Genomic DNA, 20510 nt, shown 5'->3' with positions numbered 1-20510 from the left:
AGCAGGGGCCTCATTCTGCATGAAAAAAGTTATCCCAGTGGAGTGGTGTTGCTGAGATATGGTGTCTGAATGGAGCCTTGATCATTACTGCATTTGTGAAGTGCCCTGTGAGTGGAATTTAAATAAATTTTAATACCAGCAGAGATTGAGTTCAGACGGTTTCTCCCAGCTATGACTTCTGCAGTTCTTTCTTCACATTCAACCACTTTGCAATTTTATTATTATTCTTTTTAACACACACAAATTTTTCCAAAGCAAAAGCTGGCCATGAAAATCTGACTATTGGTTTCCCAAATGGGAATGCTTAGCCATTTCATATTGCAAGCAAAATTATACCAGCATGCTAATAGTTTGACAAGTCTGTTCTTGAGCAGAGCTGTTAGGCAGATAAACAAACAAACAAATACTCTGCTCATGCTTATGTGCTGTTCTTGTGATGTTTGGTTTTTCCCGCCCTCTGAAAATATTTTTAATGAAAAGAATGTGACTTCAAAATGTCCTTTTACTTCTCTCATATAAATTAATGTCATGCAGGCCATCCCTCCTCCTTCCCATATGTTGTAGATTTTTAGAATATGAATGCTCCATACATTATGAAAAGGGTATTTGGAGTAATTTTAAACAGTATTCTGAAGTGACCAGGGTTTAAATTTGGCCTGGGATACTGAGCAGACCACACTTCCCACACTCTGCAGTTCCCTTGCTTTCAGTCCCTTAGGAGGGTTATGTGGAAGCTTTTCCCCTCCGAGAAGCAGCAAAGTGAAACATGAGCAGTCACTGTGCTCTGCTGTAGCTGGCCCTGGTTTTCATAGGGACACTCGTGGAGGCACCAGCAGGATCCCGTAAAGCTGCAGGGGAAGGATGGTAGGGCTGGTGCACATTAGTCATCCCGAGTGGGCCAGTCTCACAGGGAGGAACATTGACTTAAAAAAAAAACTGTGAAGTCGAGCACTGGGAAATTTAGGCGTCTCTCTGGAAATAGCAAGCCCACCAGTAGTTAGTAGATTTTAAAAAAGACAAATAGAGCAAAACTTCCATAAAAACGGCATCCTGTCTTGCTACTTCACTCTTCTACATGCCACATTTTCTGCTTGAATATATTCTGCCACCATTAGCATTGCCACTTTGCTGCAGAATGAATGGTGAACTGTATTTCACTGTTTTTTTAAAAAGTTTACTTCCTCAGACATCCTTAGTGTTGTGAGGTTTTTTTCCTCTGAGATGTCCTTTTTCCTCTCTTATCTTTAGCATATTCTTTTTGTACCTAAAACTGTATTTCCCATGTCCTTGGGCTTTCACGTTCCTTCAACAGAGCTGTGGGAAGTGGGGGCAGAGCTGAGAATAGGCATTTTTCCACTTCGGTGTAAGCCATTTTCCCCTCCTCCCTTGTGGGATGGTAAATCTTGGGGAGAAGACCACAGGCTTTTGTCATTAGGCAGAGGTCCAGGGTGGGAAAGTGGAATTGGAAATCTCCTGGGCTTGCTGAAAGACTTTGGTTCAAGAAGTAGTAAGGTCAAGGTGAGGTCAGTGTTTGCTACTGCACACCTTACGACCCCTAACTTTGTTTCAAAATCGAAACCAGCTTGAAACCAAGCTGTAAAAAGAAATGCCTGCGGTAAAGCAAGTTTACAGAGCAAGCAAAAGCCTGAGCACAGTAATGTATTTATAGAAAGCACGTGGATTGGTTAGTAAGGGGGAGAGTGAAGCACAAGAAGAGTTGGGAAAGAAAGCTGAGGCAGTGAATTCTGGGGCATTTCATCCTTTTGAATGCACCAGCAATGCCTGGCCATTACCTCCATGGAGGGCATCATACGGTGTGAAGGGGTCAAGATTTCTCTGAAGGGACTAGTGGTTTGGGGTGCTTCAGTTCTGGGATGCCAGTTTCAAAAGACCTGTAAAGAGATTAATGTTAGTCCAGGAAAAAAATATACTATTGATGTCCATCATAGAAGTTTCTGCCTAGGAAACTCAGAAACTGGTGAGGAGGGAGTTAAAGGAGCTGTGACTTCAGTTAAATGTTTTGTTGTGGTTTTATCATTATTTGTGATAAAAGTGAAGAAATTTAATGTGCATGCCTGTTGCTAGAGAGCTTGACTGGTACAGATAAAAGCCTTTGGGGGTGGTGCTTGGGAAAGTGGTTGGAAGACTGGGCTGTTTGACTGGTTTAGGATTGACAGCTGGGTGTGACACTACTGAGTGTTAAGTGGAGAGCTGGAAAATACCAATATTAGGGCTATTTCTAAGTGCCTGTTTAGAAAATAAAGTACACAACAGCTAATTCATCTCTCTACCTCATGTAAACATATACTGGAGAGAAAAAGGCTTTTGTTAGAAGTCAGCTGAGGCGAGTTACAGCCCACCAGGGCTGGAGGGGCCTGCCATGCCGCTTGCTTCCCAGCCCTGTGATCTACATCCTGCTGGCTCCAGCTCTGTTTCAACTGCAGAACAAACCAGTTTAATTTCCTGGACTGCAATCCCCTGCCCCACCCCACAGTTTGCTTTTTCTATGTTAACTTTCTGCCATTTTAGTGATCTCAATCAGCTTATCATATGATACTATGAGTGCCAGAAGGAGCTCAGTGCTCCTGGGAGAAATATGTGACAGGAGGCTGGAAGGAGGCAGAGGAAGGAAGGGTAGGAGCTCCCTGCTGCAGGAGCTGGGATCTATTAACTCAGCTCCAGCTGTACTGAGAAACCATACCCTTACTGCGGTGTAGCTGAAGGGAGATGATATCTTGTTCTCGTCTAGCTATTGTGAGACAAGCAAAGAGGGGTCTTGCAGGTCTGATGCATCCCTTGCAGAAACCTCACTTTTTTAACGAGGGAAGAACAAACCAATGAGAAATGTCCTAAGCCCTAAGCATGGGGTAACCCCCTAAGCATGCTTGCATTTACCCAGTAATATATCACCCAGGTACTAGGCATTGGTGCATAGAAATAAAATATGCAACACGTGGAATTTATCTATTCTAGCATGTTAATAAACTATCATTACTGACTATGAGCTTTGCTAAAGTAAACAGAAGGGAAGCTGTGAATATAGCCTGTTTGTACTTGATAATCATAATTTTAATGTGGAGAAAAAGAAATGTGTTTTAAAATTTGGATAAGAACACTTTGTTGTTGTTGTTGTTGTTGTTGTTTTAGCCATCTAGAGTATTTGTAAGATTTCCTAGGAAGTACCAGGATAGTTGGGGAAAACCCAGTGACTGGAGCTCTTGTCCAAGTTTTTGCTCTGTGTGTGCTGAAGGGATGGGTGAGATGCTGACGCTGACTGTTCTCTCTCTCTTACTCAGGGTCGCCATGTCAAAACGGGTCAGCTGGCAGCCATCAAAGTCATGGATGTTACTGAGGTGAGTAGAGGAACCTTCTGCTTTTTTAGCAACATGTAAAATTTAATAATGAGATGATATAAGGCTTACCTCATATTTCTGTTGCAAGACATGGTCCTTGCATGTGAATGTTTGCTCTCTGCTTTGCAGGACCTGACTTCTCCAGTCCATCTGCCTGAGATTTTTGTGTGCCCATGTGCTGGGGCGTTTGGCCTTCACAGATTCCAGGGCATATGGGTGCATATAGCACTCCCTTTTCAGAAATTTCTCTTCTAGAAGAGGGGGAAAAAGTTCAGATTGCTTGCTTCCCACTTTTTTCTCATAAATGTATCATCTTGCTTTCAATGAAAGGAAGGAGTCTGCTTGATGTAGAGGAGGACAGTGTTCTCTCTGGTACATCTGCAGACTACAAAGGGTAGATGTTTATTCAAAGGAATGGGTCCAGTGTAGTTCCAAGAAGCCTGAAAGCAGAAACATCTGCAGGAATGATGAGCAGATTGCTAACAAAATTCAGCAATGTAAAGTAGTTGTAGTAACTGACCCACGGGGAATTACTGTTGAGCTTTAAATGGGAAAGAGGGGAAATTAACTCAGTCAAAGAAATAAAAAAAAATATGTCTATATTTGAATCTTTAAGTGTCTTGCAGTTTTTCCAGTTCTAAAAGCAATCAGTTTAAATTAAGTCTTCAAAACAGATGAAGAAAAGCATGGGTTTCTCCCTCTTGTTCCATTTAGTTGTATAGAGTTACATTCACAAATTAACACAACAGCTTCAAATTTAAAATCCAATGAGATCCTCCCATGTGATATCTGCAATGCTTGACTGATACCACTCTTCTTGTAGAGAGGTTGTGCCTTTTCAAACTAAGTGTCTTGTTCTTCTGAACTCCTCAGTCTTACATAGGGGGAATAATTATGTTAATGTGCGTGCATTGTACAGAGCAAGTGGTCTTTGGCAAGATGGTTATAGTAAGCAAAATTCCTACAAGGGTACTGCACCAAAATATTTTATAGTTTAGTGTGCAAATAGGTGCAACAAGTAAAAATGGCCTTGGACACAAGGCCCTAGATGAGTGGTGGGCTGTAATGGGTAAACAGGCAGGAGAGGAGGAAAACAAGAAGGCAGGGTTAGGTCAACTGATAGGACTTCAGTCTTATCTCTGAATCGGTAGTGATCGATGGGCAGTATGACTGCTGCTCTCTAACTTAAACTGTTGTGTCTGCCAAGAGCTAGATATTCTTGCTTTGTAAGATGGCTTGATAAAGATCAATTTTCAGCTGAAGTTTTTCAAAGGCTGCCTTCATGCGGAGGCAATGCTTTTTTTTGCTGCAGTTAACAAGCAGAGAAACTGGAGAAGAATGAAGGTGCATTGACACACAGTGAATGTTCTTTGCACAGCAAATGTTTCCATTTGTGCAGCAGTTTTACACAGGGCAGCTTACTGGACTGTGCATGACAATGGCTTCTTCCACAATATTGAGATTGGCTTTACTGCACACTCCCTTTGTTTTTAATAGCATGTATTAATCACAAACATTTGTAATGGAGAGGTTGCACAGAAGAAGGAAAACAATTGAAAAATGCTGTCTGTAGTATGGCTAAGCTAATTTTGCAGGAGATGGCTTAAGTTTTGAAACTTTCTGTAATTTTTGTCTGGTTTTGAAAAGTGAGTTATATATTGGCACTGTCTTTTATCTTGTAAGTGTAATGCTTTTTTAGGGGATGAAGGGCACTGAAAGGGAGGAGCTTGGAGATGTTAGCCCCATGCAGCTTAAAAGCATTGTCTTTCTTACCAGTGGAACTCTCGTGTTTTTGCTTCAAAGTAAAGAGCTCATGGTGACTAAAAATGTGTAAATTCTTCCAAGCATGGGTGATACTGTTGCATGTACCATTTTCTCAGTGGCAGATGTGGCTGTAGGATGTTATTTTCCAGCCTTGCTCACTGGTTTCTTGCCCGTTTCCCGACACTTGGACTGACACAATTGCCCTGGGGCTAGATGGTACCCTGGATCAGTGAACAGGCCCTGGTTCCAGTTTAAAAATACACTTACCTCTCTCCTTCCCCTGGTTATTTATAACCTGGATTGGTTCATTGATCTAGTTCAGTGCATGATATTGCAAACTGTTTTGTGGTTGCTATGAAGAAGGTGGCATGAGACTGGAAAAGAGCCACTGCTGGACATCAGGGAGAAGGGGCAGTAGCTCAAATGGACATTTCTGCCAGAGATGGTCATATCCTCAAGCCATAGTTTAGGTTTCTCAAGAGCTTGTTTAATGAACACCTCCTTTGCTGACAAACAATGCAGGTCCATCCTGATTCTAGCTCACCACGGCTTGTGGGGACAGTGGAAAGAGAGAACACGGAGACAGAGAGGGCAGTGACTGCCACCCTTAGCATATCTTTTGGAGCAGTGCTGAAGGAGCCACAGCCTTGAATTTACCTTCTCCACTTGCTTTAAGAGCTACAGTTAAATGAACTGCTATTGGTAGTGCTGTGTCCATGCCCATGGAGAAAGAGGTTTGAGTGGAAACTTCAACAAAACTGTGGTTTTCCAAAAAAACGTCAACAAAATTGTGGTTTTCCAATGAGCGACTGCTCGAAGCTGTAGGTGATTTGTGCCTGTGTGCATATTTTATTGGCAGTGTTATGCCTTTCTGCTTAAATTCAAGCGGTACCATGGGGGATATCTGATTATTCTGACTAACCTGAGCTGAGAACAGACACAAGACTTCCTTTCTTCTGGGATACCTCTGATCCAGCGCTTGCTTTGCCAAATGCTTAACAAATTAGAAAACCTAATGTATTGGCATGTGCTGTGGGCACACCCCAGATTTTCAGTTTTCAAGGCATGATTCTACAATTCACACACTGCACAGGATCAGTGAAGTTATGTCAGTTCTGGGCTGTAAAGCTTTGATCAGCCAAACAGGAGGGATGTCAAAGTCAGAGTGAAGGCTTTCCTTAAAAAGTTTTGGTTGGCATGAAGAAAATGAGGTAGTATAAGCTCTGACTAAAGGCATTGGAAGAAATATTACAGCTCTGTACTGCACAAGGCACTGTGGAAATGCTCTTCATCCTTCTCATCTTTTCTTGTGGTTTTCTCTTTAGATTTTAATTTTGAAAAGAATTGTGGCAAGGATGAGAAAAGAGGAGGTGGGCTGAAGCCTATCAGCTTGATCTTTGAATACATTGTGACTAGGTAGTTCTGCTGCCTGAAACCTTGGGGGATGTTGATGTGCGTAAAACTTCTCTGCCTCTTCTACTTTCCTCCTTTCTAAACAAATTAAGAAAATACTTAGAAGACTGAATCTTTACAGATCTTTAGATCTATAGCACTAAAGCAAGCACTAATGGGACTTTTAAGACCTAAAGATCTGTATGTTTTACTACAGAATGGTGCATAGGTAGGTCTTTTTTTCTCTTTCTGAGGCCAAAGCTGCAGTGCATGTAGGCTGAAAAAAATTCACTGGAGTGTAGAACAAATAAAACCAAAAAACCTACCAGTCTTAATCAATGGAAAGCTATTCTCATTCCTTGTTGGAATGAGCCCAATGACCATAAAAGGGGAACAATGCAAACTATCAGTGTATATGCACTTTTAAAATTGTTTTACAAAATCTACATATGTAGGATGAATCTCATGCTGCATGCGTCTTGTGGGGGAGGCATTACATGTATTCTGTCATTAATCTTTCCATTGTAAGGTCTCTGTTCCTTTTGTGACATTGTTTTGAAGAAGGTGTTGTTCAGTCTGTGTTGATCCCTTCCACTCACTGACCATACTGTTACGTTTCCATGATTGTAAGATTGCCATGACTCCTAAGATTTAGCAGTCCTGGTTTAGTTGGAAGAATTTGTTTTCTTGTGAAGCAAATAGCATCTAAAACCTTAGCAAAGCTTACATGGCAAATCTGCCTACTTCCAAGCTGTTAACTTGCATTACACCCTAAAGCTTCACTCTGCTTCACTCCTTTGGAGCCTTTCCTTGCAGCTGCACAGTTGTTTCCAGTGTTGCTCCTGTGTTCCGCTTCCAGCAATGCTTTTCTCTTTGAAAAGTTTAGTAACTGATTCTCATGGAAAAGCACAATTGCTTCTCTTCTGTTTGTTATAACCCCTGATGCTGGTGCTTCTTCCTCCTACCTCTTCCCACACACACTCTTGGCATCCCTTGGGAAAGTTTTCCACATGCCTTTTTTAATAGCAGCATTTCTCAGCTCTTGTGCCCAGTGTTTCATGACTTGTCCAATCTAGTCTGTGTAAAATTATGCTAAGTAAACAACTGGATACTGTATCCTGCTGATTTATGAAAGAAGTTGGATTGCTTTTAGTGCTTGCCTGTCTTGCTGTTTCTGTGTGTCCTCTGCAGAAAAATTAACAACCTCAGACCAGACCAAAGCCTCCAGGCCTGCAGAGAAACATGGCATATTTCCCATACCTAGACAGGAAAGGTTGCCTGAGTTACTCATTGCCATCTTCCTGACTCTGCTGACTGCTTATTTCTGTTGCAATAGGCAAGTCACTTTGATTCTTGTGAGTCTTTATCTTACAGCCTACATGGTTTTATGTAAACTACAATTATGTGGATAATCTGTCCATTGTCCATAGGACATCTCAAAGCAGTATGCAGAAAAACTGCAGATAAATAAAAATATGTGTGTGTTCCCACACAAACTAGTAGACAAAATGAGGGAAAAATTAAACAATAAGCACCAAAAGTTTGCCCTAACTATTATGTATGATCTTGTTTTTCCCATGAAAATGCAAAGACAAGCCGTGATCTGTTTGAAGGGAAAAAAAAAAAAGTTGATGGCTCACTCTGGAAGATTGGGAAATACAGATGCTCGTGGCCCTGTGCAACAGAACTGGGTCAAGCCAGCCTGGAGAAGCTGAGTAGGGGCCATCCTTTTAGTGTAGAGATATGAATACTGTGCTTTACCTGGCTTTACCTGGCTTAGTGCAGCTGCCTGATAAAGTACTTATGTACCAGTCCATGGCTGTACTTACTGTGAAGTTAGCCAAAGGAAACGTGAAGTCACTAGAGTTACCAAAAGCCTTTGCCATTTCACTTTTTCATAGAAGTCACTTCTTCTTAATGTGAATTTGGGAAAATGGATCAGGTACCTAAAAATCCAGATTGTTCCATAGGGAGTACTGGCACTCTGCTAGCTTGTCCCTGAAATGAGAGGTTGCTTACTACTAGTCTGTACAGCATTTTGTAATCTTTGGTTAAACAGTTACCTGGCAAAACAAGGAATCATTCTGTGGAAAAGGAATAAATAGGAAAGCTATTTACAATGTGGACAGCCCTGCTGTCCAGTCTCTCCTGAAGCTGATTAACCTCTGATCTCTTCTAGGGATTAGGTTTGGGGAAAAAAAAAAAAAAAGGCACTGCTGGGAACTATATATTACAGTTCAGAGGAAAACAGAGCTGGCCAGAGTGGTCCCTTGAGCTGTAACATCTGGTTTTGGAGGAGGTCAAAAAGAGCTACAATAGTCTTGCAGCCAGTAGGGCAGCCTTTTTTGAGCTGCAGAGCATTCGTATAATTGACTGTTTCCCTTCTTAATTGAGATCCCTCACCTACCTTTGCTGCATGCCCTCAACCAGCAGCTTGGCACAGTTCTTTCCCCTGCTTTACCATGGACCTGATGCCGGGAGGTTCAGCCCTGAGTGCTGGCAGGGTCTGCAGTGCTGGCTGATATCTGTGTGGGATGGGGCTCTGCTGCAGGTCCATGCTGCCTGTTTCCCTGCAAGATGCAAATTTGGGTCAGGCAGAGGTGGTCCTGTCCATTTTCAGGGTGAGAGTAGTGCATAGGTCCTTGCAGGGTTGCCAGATGTGTCACAACACCTCTGTCCTGGGGTGGCTGGGCAGTGCTTGGCTTGCCAGCTCATAGTTCTAACAGAGTAGAATGACATTTAACTCTAAAGAGCCTTTTGTCCTTACAATGAGCAGTGACTTTTTCTCCCAGCAAGGCAGATAAATCTAACACCTGGCTTAAGTCAGAGCTGCAATTTCTGGACATGATCCAAGAAAATTCCTGGAGCAGTGCTGGCACTAGTTTGGATAAAGGGCAAACTTCTACTCTCTTCATCTCAGTACTCAGGTGGTTAGCAAGACTGCCAGGCTGGAGAAGCTTTTTCAGAAAGGGGAGGATGTCAGGTTTGATGCAGTTGCAAGGAGGAGACTGAATGGGGAGCTTCACAGGTGGTTTGAGGTCAGGGCAAAATGCTGTGGCTGTTATCAAGCAGCTTGGGAAGTTATACTGCTGGAGAGAGCTGATGTCAAGGACTAAGGCTCTACATTGCTGTGTCCCTGTGAAGAACAACTTTGCACTGATACTGTGTGTTTGAGGGAAGAATTGGCAAAGGAGAGAGAAGAAAATGGGTGTAAAACATTCACACATGCTTGTTCCTCTGCCTCTGTTTCAAATATGTTTTCTCCTTATGTAAGATTTCCACTGATAGAAAGACTGTTTGCATGCACAGCCTGTTGTCAGTCGTCCTTGTGGGCATACCTCTCTCTGTATTTTAACAAGCTTGTTTTGGAAACCTGACTGTTTCAAGGCTGAGAGAAACAGATGTTTCGCTTTTGCCATAAAGATCCTTTAGGGCACCATTGCTGCCTCACCAGCATCTCTCAGCAGCAATAGAGGCTTAGCTGTAAAGACTTCATGGTGCTCATTTAGTAGGGTTTGTGTTGCATGGCTTTTTCAGCTGAGGCTGGGCAATGGCTTCATATGGAAGGTTGATTGTGGAACACTGTGAAGAAAGTGTAAAGAAAGCTATGTTGCTTCTGCCTTTTCCTCATCTGTATGCTTATGTCTGATGTGCAAGGTTCTTGTCCTGTCTAGCAGAAAATGTTTTACCAGTGCTCTGTAAATTGTAATGTAGTTTAGATAACACAACCTGAATTTATGGCCACATAAAGGGAACTTTGCTGTAGTTTGGAGCGTGAAAGAATCTCCCTTGTTTTAGGGAGACAGCTTTAAAATTTTGCCTATCTGGCTGTAAGAGAACCAAATAACACTCTGCTATAGCACAACAGATGATGCTCAGGGTATACTCCTCAGCTGTGCCACCGAGATCTGTTACTTCTCATCAGTATGTGAGAGCACGTGTTTATTGGAATATAATGGAAACAGCTACAGCTGACTTCCGTAGGCAGAAGGGCAGGATTGCATATTAAGATTTCTCTGCAAGTCTTGAGCTCTTTGGACAAGTCTGGACTTGTTAAAAAATTTCTTTCCTTTGGTCTGATGGTGCAGCTGCAGTGATACACTGAGAAAGAAAGAATAAATCATCTAGGTGAATTTGTTGACATCTGTTACCATCCTTGGGCACTGTTACCAGTCCAGGTGGGCAGTACTCATGCATTTAAGCTCTAATACTGTGCCAGTTTTTCTTCAGTCGTTAGGCTGGATACCTGCTATCATCTGAAGTCCTGCTGTTAGCATTGACAAAGAAGTCATTAATGACATGTGATTTCATATGTGTACAAATGACGTAACATCTATCTGTATTCTGGACCCTACTGCTAGCCATTGTGAAGGCTCAGTGTGGATAGCATGCAGATGCTTTCACAGTTTAGGTATTTTACTTACTGGTCATACCTGCACTGACATGAATTTGAGCAATAATAGTCTGTGCAAATTCTAGTGATGGAGAACTTCTTCTGAGCTGAGAGGAGTGCTTGTGCAGGTGGCCTCAATGTGGTTGATCTGCTGCTGCCTTCACCAGTGCTGGGCTCTGATTGTCTCAGCTGTCTAAGGAGGTTTGAGTTCTGATGGGAAACAAATGTTTTGTATTCAGATAATAGCAAAAAGTACGCGGCTGCATTTTATATAATTTCTGTCAGACACAGAGCGCAGCTCAATTTGCCCCCAGTGAGTCAGACATATCGTCTACTGAAGGAAAACAAGAGAACCCTGTCAATACAGTGTTAGAACATGTGAGCTCTTGCCAGTTTGGACAGAGTGTAACCAATAAGGATTGTGACAGAGCATTGTGCTTTCATTTTAGCCAAGTTTCCAGGCTGAACTTAGGTCTGCTGTGTATTCTTCCTGTCTGCATAGTCAAGCTAAAGATCCCAGGTCCAGTATAAGTTGCTGTTTTTCAGAAGTACACTTGAAAATCTGGCTTGGGCATTAAGATCAAAGTCAGGGGAATTAATTCTCTGTTTATATTAAAGGGGATATATCTGCCTGAAATGTAATCTGTCTTGACTGTGTTTAATTGTAGTTACATAAACTGCACCTGCCTGTGGGCTCCTCCTGTTTTTGCTTCAGCATTCCATATTTTTATCTTGACTTCCTAAGGAAATGAGGCTTCTTGGTGATACTGAGTGTGTCCTGCCTTCATTTCCACTAAATACCTTTTGGATCTGCTGGTGAACTTCAGCCAAGTTCAATGAGGAGGAGAAATTCCGGAGGTACAAAGTCCTGACAAGTTATGTGAAAACTGGCAGGCTGCATGGAGAAGGGAGGGGATGAATTTATAGCCTCTGCTTTGAAAATGGTAGGCAGACCTTAACCATCTTCCATTATCAGTCAGCTGGCCACTGTTTTGCAGTAAATCATGAGGAGAAAGTAGATTACTTCATTTTTATTTAAGAAAAACATTCTGATACTTAGCTTCTCCAGTGAGTGCTACAGCTGTAGGAATGTGTGCAGGGTAGCACATGCAAACTACTTTCAAGCATTTTAAAATCTCTTCTGGTTCTTTCTTTACTTTATGGGTCCACAAATCTAGTATTGTACATTTGAGATTATCTTGTGTGATCTCTCTCCCCTTCGTTCTTAACATGCATGTGTAAACATAAAATAGCAGTGTTATTCTCCGACACTTAATGAGACAAAAATGTTTTTTCTAAGTCCCTCAACAGTGCTCCTTTTGCAAGGCACAGTTTGAATGATTGTGCATGGAAATGTTGGCTAAAATAGAGCCTTAAAGCCCAGCTCCTAAATCTAGAGATTATGGTAGCAAGTGCTAATGCTCCAGGAGCTGGAAATGCATTGTACTCTAAGCTGGCTTGTAACCACAGTAAACACTGCCCTTGTGCCTAAAGCGTTCTTCTGCCCCTGTGCCCAGTCTCTTAAATATGCAATGGGAAGCACACAGCTGAGCTAGTGTTAAAAGAGCCTTGAAGATGTTGTGCAAACTAGTTCGGTTGATCAGTGCAGGAGAAGATGCTGTTTGTCTCCAGATTCCAGAAGTGTCTCAAATACTTTCCAACAAGGGTCCTGTGTACATACCACTAGATATAGAGTATCTTCTCTGTCAGAGAACACTAGATCAAGTGCAGAGAACACTTTAGGCAGAAGTGCAAAGGTGTTGTCATTAAATTGCAAAGACTGGTACTTCATAATAAGCACACAGTTTAGTCTTGCTCTCTCTTATTAAGACCCTGCTTCAGGCATGATTAGAGAAATGGGAGTCTGGCCATAAAGGCACTTTTTTTGTTGTGATGGTTACCTGTCAGTTTTTTAAAATATCAGGCTTTATTTCTTGACTGTTTTGTTCTAAAAGATGAATCTGTGAGATGTGAGCAAGTTAACAGCAGAAGTGCTACTGTTCCTGTGTGGACAGCTAGCAGATGGGTGTTGTGTTTTGCCTCAGATACACCAGGTAAAATCATAGTTTCTTTACCCAGCACATCACTGGTGCAAAAGCTGTGGTGGAAGTTCCAATAGCCTGCTCTCTTTTGCACCTCATTGTGTAAGATGATAGGTGCCTTCACAAGTGTCCCTTTCTCTGCCTAGTGGAGGGGTCAGTTCCAGAAGTGAGCTCAGCTCTTGTGTGTTGGTTGGTGTATGAGGAGTTTCTGCAGTGTTTCACTTCAGCATGAATATTTTCCACTATTGCACCTTCTTCCTGAACTGAGTTTTAGTGTTTGATTCTAGATGTGGTAGGAATTAAGTGGAAATCCTAGTGTAAATGCAGCAGCCCACAGACCTTCAGATAACTATTACCGGCCTGGCAGAACACCTTGGCTCCGCCTGCGAGAGCAAGAAAGGAGAGCGTCCATGATCCATGAAAATAATTTTCTTATGTGGAATATTGTACTGAATGGAAATGTAATTGGGCAGAGAGGCAGCAGGGAGAGAGAGCATCCTGGCGGCTGCTTGGCTCCCCCTATGCTAACCTGTCCTCCTGGCTGGGGCTGCAGGCAGACAGGCAGCCCTGAGTCACTGCTGTGGAAACACTGATGCAGAGGCAGCATTATTAAGGAGTGTTTTATTTGTCTGTTGCGTATTTTATCTCGGCTCCCTTTTTGCTAGCATTTATTACAGTTGCCTCTCTTTGAGCCTGTGGGACAAAACCATTTTTATAAATGAGTTGGTTGGTTTTCACTCTGAATTTTTTTTCTGCTTCTCTTACTACACTCCTTTGCAACAATTTTTTAAATGTGAAGCCTTGCATCAATTATAAACTGATAGAGTCACACTGATTTATAGACCAGAGGGGGCTACATGATCAAACAAGTCTGCACTCAAATTTGAGTCCCTGAGGGAGATGTCTGTTCCTATGTCAGAATTGTTGCTGCTGCTCCTCAGTTCTGCTTAAAAAGTTTGAGAAATGTACTCAGCCTAGTCTTGATTTGCAACACGAATTGTTAGAGTTTGCACTGTTTATGTAAAAGTGGATGGATCAGCATGTAAATGCAAACTCATTCTCTGTGCCTACAAATGTAAACAAACTATGTGTAAATTCAGGGAAGTATTTCTCCCATTGGCAGGGAAAAAAGAAGGAGGAATAGTTGCATTTTGTATTTGTAAATGTTCAGATGGCATCCTGTTGTGATAACAGCGCTTCCTCCTGGCACAGGTGTCTGTGTTCTCCCCATTTCTAGTTACTTCTCCCTAGAGATAAGGTCTTACTATACAGCAAAGACAATTAGGTGCCTGGATGCTACTGTAGGGACAGCCTTGCTTTTCTTCCCTTCCTTTCCAAGCTCCCCTTATATCAGCATGTATCTGATCCAATCCTTCTGGGCTTCACAGGCAAGGAAGTATACATGTGTATAATTTTTTAAAATGCCGATTAGCTTTCTACTGTTTTCACCCTTGCTAAAGCTGGCCAGGGAGTGGGTGAGAGGGAGCCAGGCAGGACAGGGAGTGGAAGTGGCAGCTTCTGGGAGCTGGCCTGCAGCAGCATCTCCACAGGGATTCAGTTGTGAGGCTGTCTGAGGAACCCAGAACCTTCCCTTTGCACTGCAAATCCAGGAGGAAAGCCAGCTGCAACGCCTTTCCAACATCTTGGCTGCATCTTTCACAGCCACCTGCAGTGACCGCTGAGGGACTGTTTGTAGTGCTCCAACCTGCAGATTCAGGAATAAAGAATGGAGTGTAAAGGTCTTCTGCAGGGATTCCCCTACCCTCTGATTCTTTCCACTGTGCAACAGCCTATTTTTAGTCTGCTTGCTTGCCTCAGAAATTACTTCACTTTCTGCTTTGGATGGTTTCCATAACATTCATCGTGATTCTGAACTCTAGTGTTCAGGATAATGTCAGAGCAAAGAATGGCTGGGTGGTAAGCTCAATTCCAATGGCGGAGCCAGAAAACTTGTGCTGAGGATGTGTGATGCCAGCTGCCTCTGATCTGGTGACCTGTGGGAGACTGGCTTAGCTGAACTGCATTGTGGACCATGCTCTGTGTTTGCAGGCAAAGAGCCTTGTTAACCCTGAGTTTATTGGTGCTTTGGTTAGTGAGTGGCAAAAGAAAACAACCCTTTAGTGGACTAATCTAGGTAGCCAAAGTAGATCTACCTCTGAAAGACATCTGTTTGCATTAAGTGAAGTCCAGAGTCAAAAGCCCAGCCTGCCCTTGCTGTGTATGGTTGGATGGTAATTCACTGAATGTCACTCATTCTTCCTCCAGACCGTCATTAGATATGATTTAAATCAGCAGTTTATTTGGCAGTAAAGTGCTCTTAAACTATATAAGGTGTTAGAGCAGACCTTGCTGTGGGAAACAATGCTCCTCTTAACATTGTTGCATATGATGCATCTAATCGTTTGCCACTCTGACATACAAAAAATATTACAGGATCAAAGAATCACCAAGATTGGAAGAAACTTACAAGATCATCCATTCCAGCTGCTCACCTGGCACTATCATTGTAACCCCTAAACCACTGAACTGCATCACCCAACTCCAGATCCAGACACCTCCAGGGATGGTGACTCCACTATCTACATGGGCAACTAATTCCAATGCCTGACCACACAAACAGTGATTTTTTTTTCTTAATATCTAATCTGGATCTGCCCTGTCTCAGCTTGAGGCCATTTCCTCTGGTCCTCTCACTGAAGGCACAGCTGAAGAGATCAGCCTTCCTCACTACACCCTCCTTTCAGGGAGTTGTAGAGAGAGTTGTAGAGAATTCCCCCTAAGCCTCTTCAGCTCACTCCCTCAGCTGTGTCTCATAAGATATGTTTTCTAGACCCTTCAAGAGCCTTGTTGTCCTTCTCTGGACACACTTCAGCACCTCATTGTCCTTTTTATATATTTTATATAGCTAGCTCTGTAATAAATGAATTTCATACAGCTGGTTGATAAAGCAGAAGAATGCAATTCAGTGGGTTTGGGCAGAGTGTTGCAGTTTCATAGAAAAGGCCTCCAAACTTATCAACCCTGAGGCAGTGCTGGACCCAGAGGGTGATGAAGGCCGATAGGCACTTAATAGAAAATTTTCTCATATAAAAATGAAGATGTTTCTTCTACTAGTCTTCTCTGCAGGTTGATAATGCATGGGATGAACATACTTGTGGGAACTCATATATTTGGGAGCTGTATAATTGGTAGAGAGCAGAGAGCCTATTGTTAAGGGTCAGTATACATCAAAAAGATGGAGTTCAGTGTTTGAGATTGGGGGGAAAAAAATGACATCTAGTATCAAGCCTACATTCTGATGAATTTTCCACTTTTTTTTTCCCCTGAGTCTTGATTAAGAACCACTCTGGATAGATTGGTTCCTGTTTGGATTAGAGGTCTAATCCATGATTGTTTACAAAAATACCCATATTCATCAGCCTTTGGAGGACAAATGGCTACTTAGAGAGCGGATAAACAGTCACAAACACTCTTCTTCTCATGGTTCCACGACCTGTTATGTGGTCCTTGAAACGTGGCCGTCCTGACCTGGCATGGCAGATGAGCAGTGATCTCTTGTGCAGTTTTTTTTGCATTTTTCCTCCTGATTGCACTCAAAGCAAGTAAGTGTATGACTGCTCTGCTTTTGGCCATCACTAGAGGGCTTTGGAGGAAGAAACGTGCTTGCCTCCCACATGATGTCAGGAGCCAAAAGTTTCTCCTGAAACCTGATACACGGCGTTGTATCAGGGACTTTCGAGTTATGCTAGTAGGAGCTTACTGGTGTTCAGCAGTTTTTTTGCAGCTTCCATTCAGGGAACTTATTTCATCTTTTTTTTTTTCCTTTTTAAGCTTCTCTTTTAATTATCTTTACAAGCTGAATGTAAAACAGGGCTTTACCTGGCCCTGCAGGTATGAGGTGAGTAGGGCTGGTGGGCAGCTGACACCACTTAAAGGGTTTTGCAGCGCCCTACACTTCCCTGAAGGGAAGCAAATGGAAAGTGCAGGTTGTTGGTGTGCACAGGCATGTGCCCACTCTCCAGGCCAGCACCGTGGAGAGGTGGCCAAAACTGGGTTGAGACTGTTGCGTGGCTGTACGTGCTGTGGTTCCTCGGGAAGAGTGTCTGCTCACAAACCAAAGGCATGAGGGAATAAGGGATGTATTGTGTGAAAGACAACCTTTCGCTGGGTGTCTTGCTTTGAAGAGGTTTGCCAGCAAGTTGGAGAGCTGCCCTCAGCCAAGCCTGCTTTCAGTCAGGAAGTTTTATATGTCGTGAAAAGCAGCAATGTCCTTTTTTTCCCAATGTGCCCTGCCTTTATATGCAGCAGCACACATGCACTGCCCTCTTCCTTCGTGCTTTTCATCAATGGCTTGGTGTTAGCCCAGGAAGACTTGAGAGTGCCTCCGATTTCTCTGTGGTGTGGGAACACTGAAGCACATAATGGCTGCGATTCAAAGACAAATGCTAGCTCTTTGCTACTGATCACTTTGGCAGAAACCCCCAGATGCTCAGAGACTACAGATGGAGCTGTTTTGGGGAGAGTTTTTTTGTTAAAGAAAAGGCACCCACAACCTTAGAATTTTCTATTATTATTATCAGTGGTAGTAGTACTAGTATTATGTTTTCCTGTCTTTATGATAGCCTCCCTATTCTTCATTTTCTTACTCTGCACCCCTGATCCTCACTTTTCATGCCAGCCAGAGCACAGCTAAAAGCTTTTTGTAATGGCGCGTCATTTGTTAATAAAGCAGCAAAGACAAGCTTAACCAATTTAACCAGCAGTTTCTGTGGGACTTTTCTTTTTGAGTGAGCTTTGGGATTTCTACATGTGCCTTTTGGAGGGACTGGGCTGCAGGAAACTGCAGGAGAGGAGCCCTCAGCCATGACAGGCTTTGTTCAGATACCTTAGTCTGGCAGAAGCTGACCTCGGCAACACATGTTCTTCCACTCACCTGTGTCTCCCCAGCTATTGGAGAGGTCTGATTTGCTGTGTGTGGGATTTCTTCTGCTTCCATGCTGCTTGGTAATGTTTCCAAACCAGGCAGCGGATCCTTGCTTGGTGGTAGAGCTGGAGCCGGCAGAGTTGCTGCAGCTGTCCCTTTGTGCATGACTTCATTGTCACATAGCTCTGCTCTCAGCAAATCTGGTGCCTTGAACCTTATCATCCTGAATTCTGAAGCTCTCCAAGCAATCTAGGTTTCCTCTTTTGGATATAAATGCCTTCCCTGTCTCCCCCATACACTTTGGCTGGGCTAATTGTTCTTAGTTTGGTTTCAAATCAAGTGTGATTAAGGGAAGATTTCTTCAGACTGTCACTTAATCATGTTACCAGACTAGCATAGTAAAAAGTTGTAATATCTGTTGGGGTGAATACCCTGAGCACAGAATTACAGGCCCTTTCCTGCTCATGACTCATCTTCCCCTGAGACTCTAGTGATAGCATTCCTTTTATTTTAACAATAAAATCCCTGAGAAGGCAACTGGTTATTTATCTGAAAAAGACAGACCATATTTCTTGGTTTTTGTTGTTGTTTTTGGTTTGTTGTTTTTTTTTTAAACTCCAGACTTTGTATATATCATTAAGGAAGGCACTGCTTTGGGTATAGTTCCCATGCAGATGCTGGCCGGGCAGGCTGGGGTCATGCTTGGCACAGTAGATGTGGTGTCTACTGCAGGCTGGGGAAACCAAACCAACACTTTTTTCTGAGGGAGATCAGATTATATTATGTATTGCAGGATTTCAGTAAAACATGTTATACCTGCATTTATTTTACAGTCAGGTTGCTGAGTTTCAGATTTTAACAGGGACTCCTACAGGAGTGGGTTGTGCCTGGCTGAACTGCCTGCTTGGGAAAAGAGCCTCCAGAGTAGCTCACAGCAGGCTTATAAAACACACACACACACACACACACACACACACATACATCCTCTCTATGTCACCTTCCTCTTTGAGCACGTGTGGTGCCCAGTGAGTGGAATAAACAAAACAAGCCCCTCACCACGAGCCCCAGGGAGGTTGCAGCCTGGATGGGGTGGTGGGTGTGCTTCCACCTCTTCCCTGACTGGTGCAGGGTTTGTTCTGTCTGCGTTAGGTGGCCTGGCCTCTCAGGTTTCTCTTACAGGCTTTGTGGTTGATGTAGGGCCTGTCACAGGAGAGTTTTGGAGTGAGTAAACCTCATTTTCTTCTCATCAGCATCTGAGTGTTGGTGCCTGACTCCCTTGTTCCTGCCTGGACTGCTTGCTGGCTGCTGTGCATACACACCCGTGGTTTTGAGCAGCTGTCCCTGCAGGTCCCCTCTGCTAGTTGTGGTGCAGCAGTTGTGACAGACAAGGCAAGGCTGGCAGGTTAAGGTCTGGCAGGAGCCCCTGCTTTTCAGCATGAGGGCAGCAGGACAAAGAGCAGCTGAGCCTCACTGGGAGCTGCTGTTGGGGTTGTGAAGTGGACTTCCGTCCCAAACTTCTGCCCCTGCTCTCTGTGTTCCAGCGCAAGAGAGAGAGACTTGTGCTGGGATCTGAGCTGTTTGTTTTTAAACTGGAGAGTGAGATGCCATCACAGCTCTCATTTTTGAAGTGAAATAGCTGTTAATAAATGCTTGCCTGTTCACAGCCCAGCAGCAAAAACAAACGTGTACTGTAGCATTAGGACCATTTTATATTTTCTTCAATCCTATTTTCTTGGCTGTTAATCAAAGTCTCTTTGTCACCTGCCCAGCTAAGTGTAAATGCAGCTGGGGGATAATATTTTGCAAGCATTTGTTGATTTTATTTATCCTGATGGAGGCAGAAAGGTTTCTCTTTTCAGACAGGTAAGTAATTAGCTGGCTATCCACAGCTTCCTTGCTCAGAGAGGAGGAGTAAGGGAGAGAGGGGACTGTGACACCCCATTTAATAGATGGACATGAGCATATTGTGGCTCTGTTCATTGTTAATTCACTCCTGCAGCACTGCTCAGCTGTGAGGTTTCCAGGCGTGCTTGGCAGCACCAACAACAAAAACATCTGGTCCAAGAATATAGCTCCCTTCTGCTGGCAGCTGCATGAAAATGATTTTGTACATCGTGGCGGAACGCCAAATGCACTTAACTTGTACACTAAAGTGCACAGCCTTTATAGAGCTTTGGCAGTGCAGGGCGATTTTAAATGCTGTGCATAAGTCAGCGTTAATCTACCAAAGAAAATCAAAACCTCAGCAACCAATTATACGAAGAACTCACTTATCACACGTGTCCAGACGTGGCTATACCTTTGTACCTGTCTAACAGCTGTTCCTGTCTGAACACAAAGAAAAAGCCTTTTGGTTGCAGCCCTGGTTGTCATCTGTCCTCTGGGAGGGTTTGGCACAAACATAAAGGGAAATTTGCCCCTCTCAGACATCCCTGAATTCCACTCGTCAGCAGCCACATTTGCTACTTGTGGAGGTTGTCTGTCTCCCCTCTTGTTTTAGAAAGGGCCTGGCAATTGCTGAAGAAAAAATGTTAACTGTGAATCAAATAGTTTGTGTGTCTGCTGGTAAATTGTAATTTGAGTGATCAGACCTGATAATTACAGACATCATCATCTTGTCAGTCAGTTGTAAATCACTCGGT

At 43.2% G+C, this 20510-nt stretch overlaps 1 protein-coding gene across 9 annotated transcripts in view; it reads left to right on the top strand.

The window, feature by feature from the left end:
- MAP4K4 (mitogen-activated protein kinase kinase kinase kinase 4) overlaps positions 1-20510 on the top strand; it is a 167540-nt gene that overhangs the window by 76251 nt on the left and 70779 nt on the right. For all 9 annotated transcript variants that reach the window (XM_085054527.1, XM_085054535.1, XM_085054518.1 and 6 more), the window contains exon 3: positions 3297-3353. In XM_085054527.1, coding sequence (XP_084910653.1) covers positions 3297-3353 — 57 coding nt within the window. The remainder of the gene's footprint in view (positions 1-3296; positions 3354-20510) is intronic.

The sequence above is a fragment of the Lichenostomus cassidix genome, chromosome 1, assembly GCF_008360975.1.
Source record: "Lichenostomus cassidix isolate B80296 chromosome 1, HeHo_3.0, whole genome shotgun sequence".
Classification (NCBI taxonomy): Eukaryota; Metazoa; Chordata; class Aves; order Passeriformes; family Meliphagidae; genus Lichenostomus; species Lichenostomus cassidix.
The sequence above is the reverse complement of the archived record's forward strand: the minus strand, read 5'-3'. Positions and strand labels throughout refer to the sequence as shown.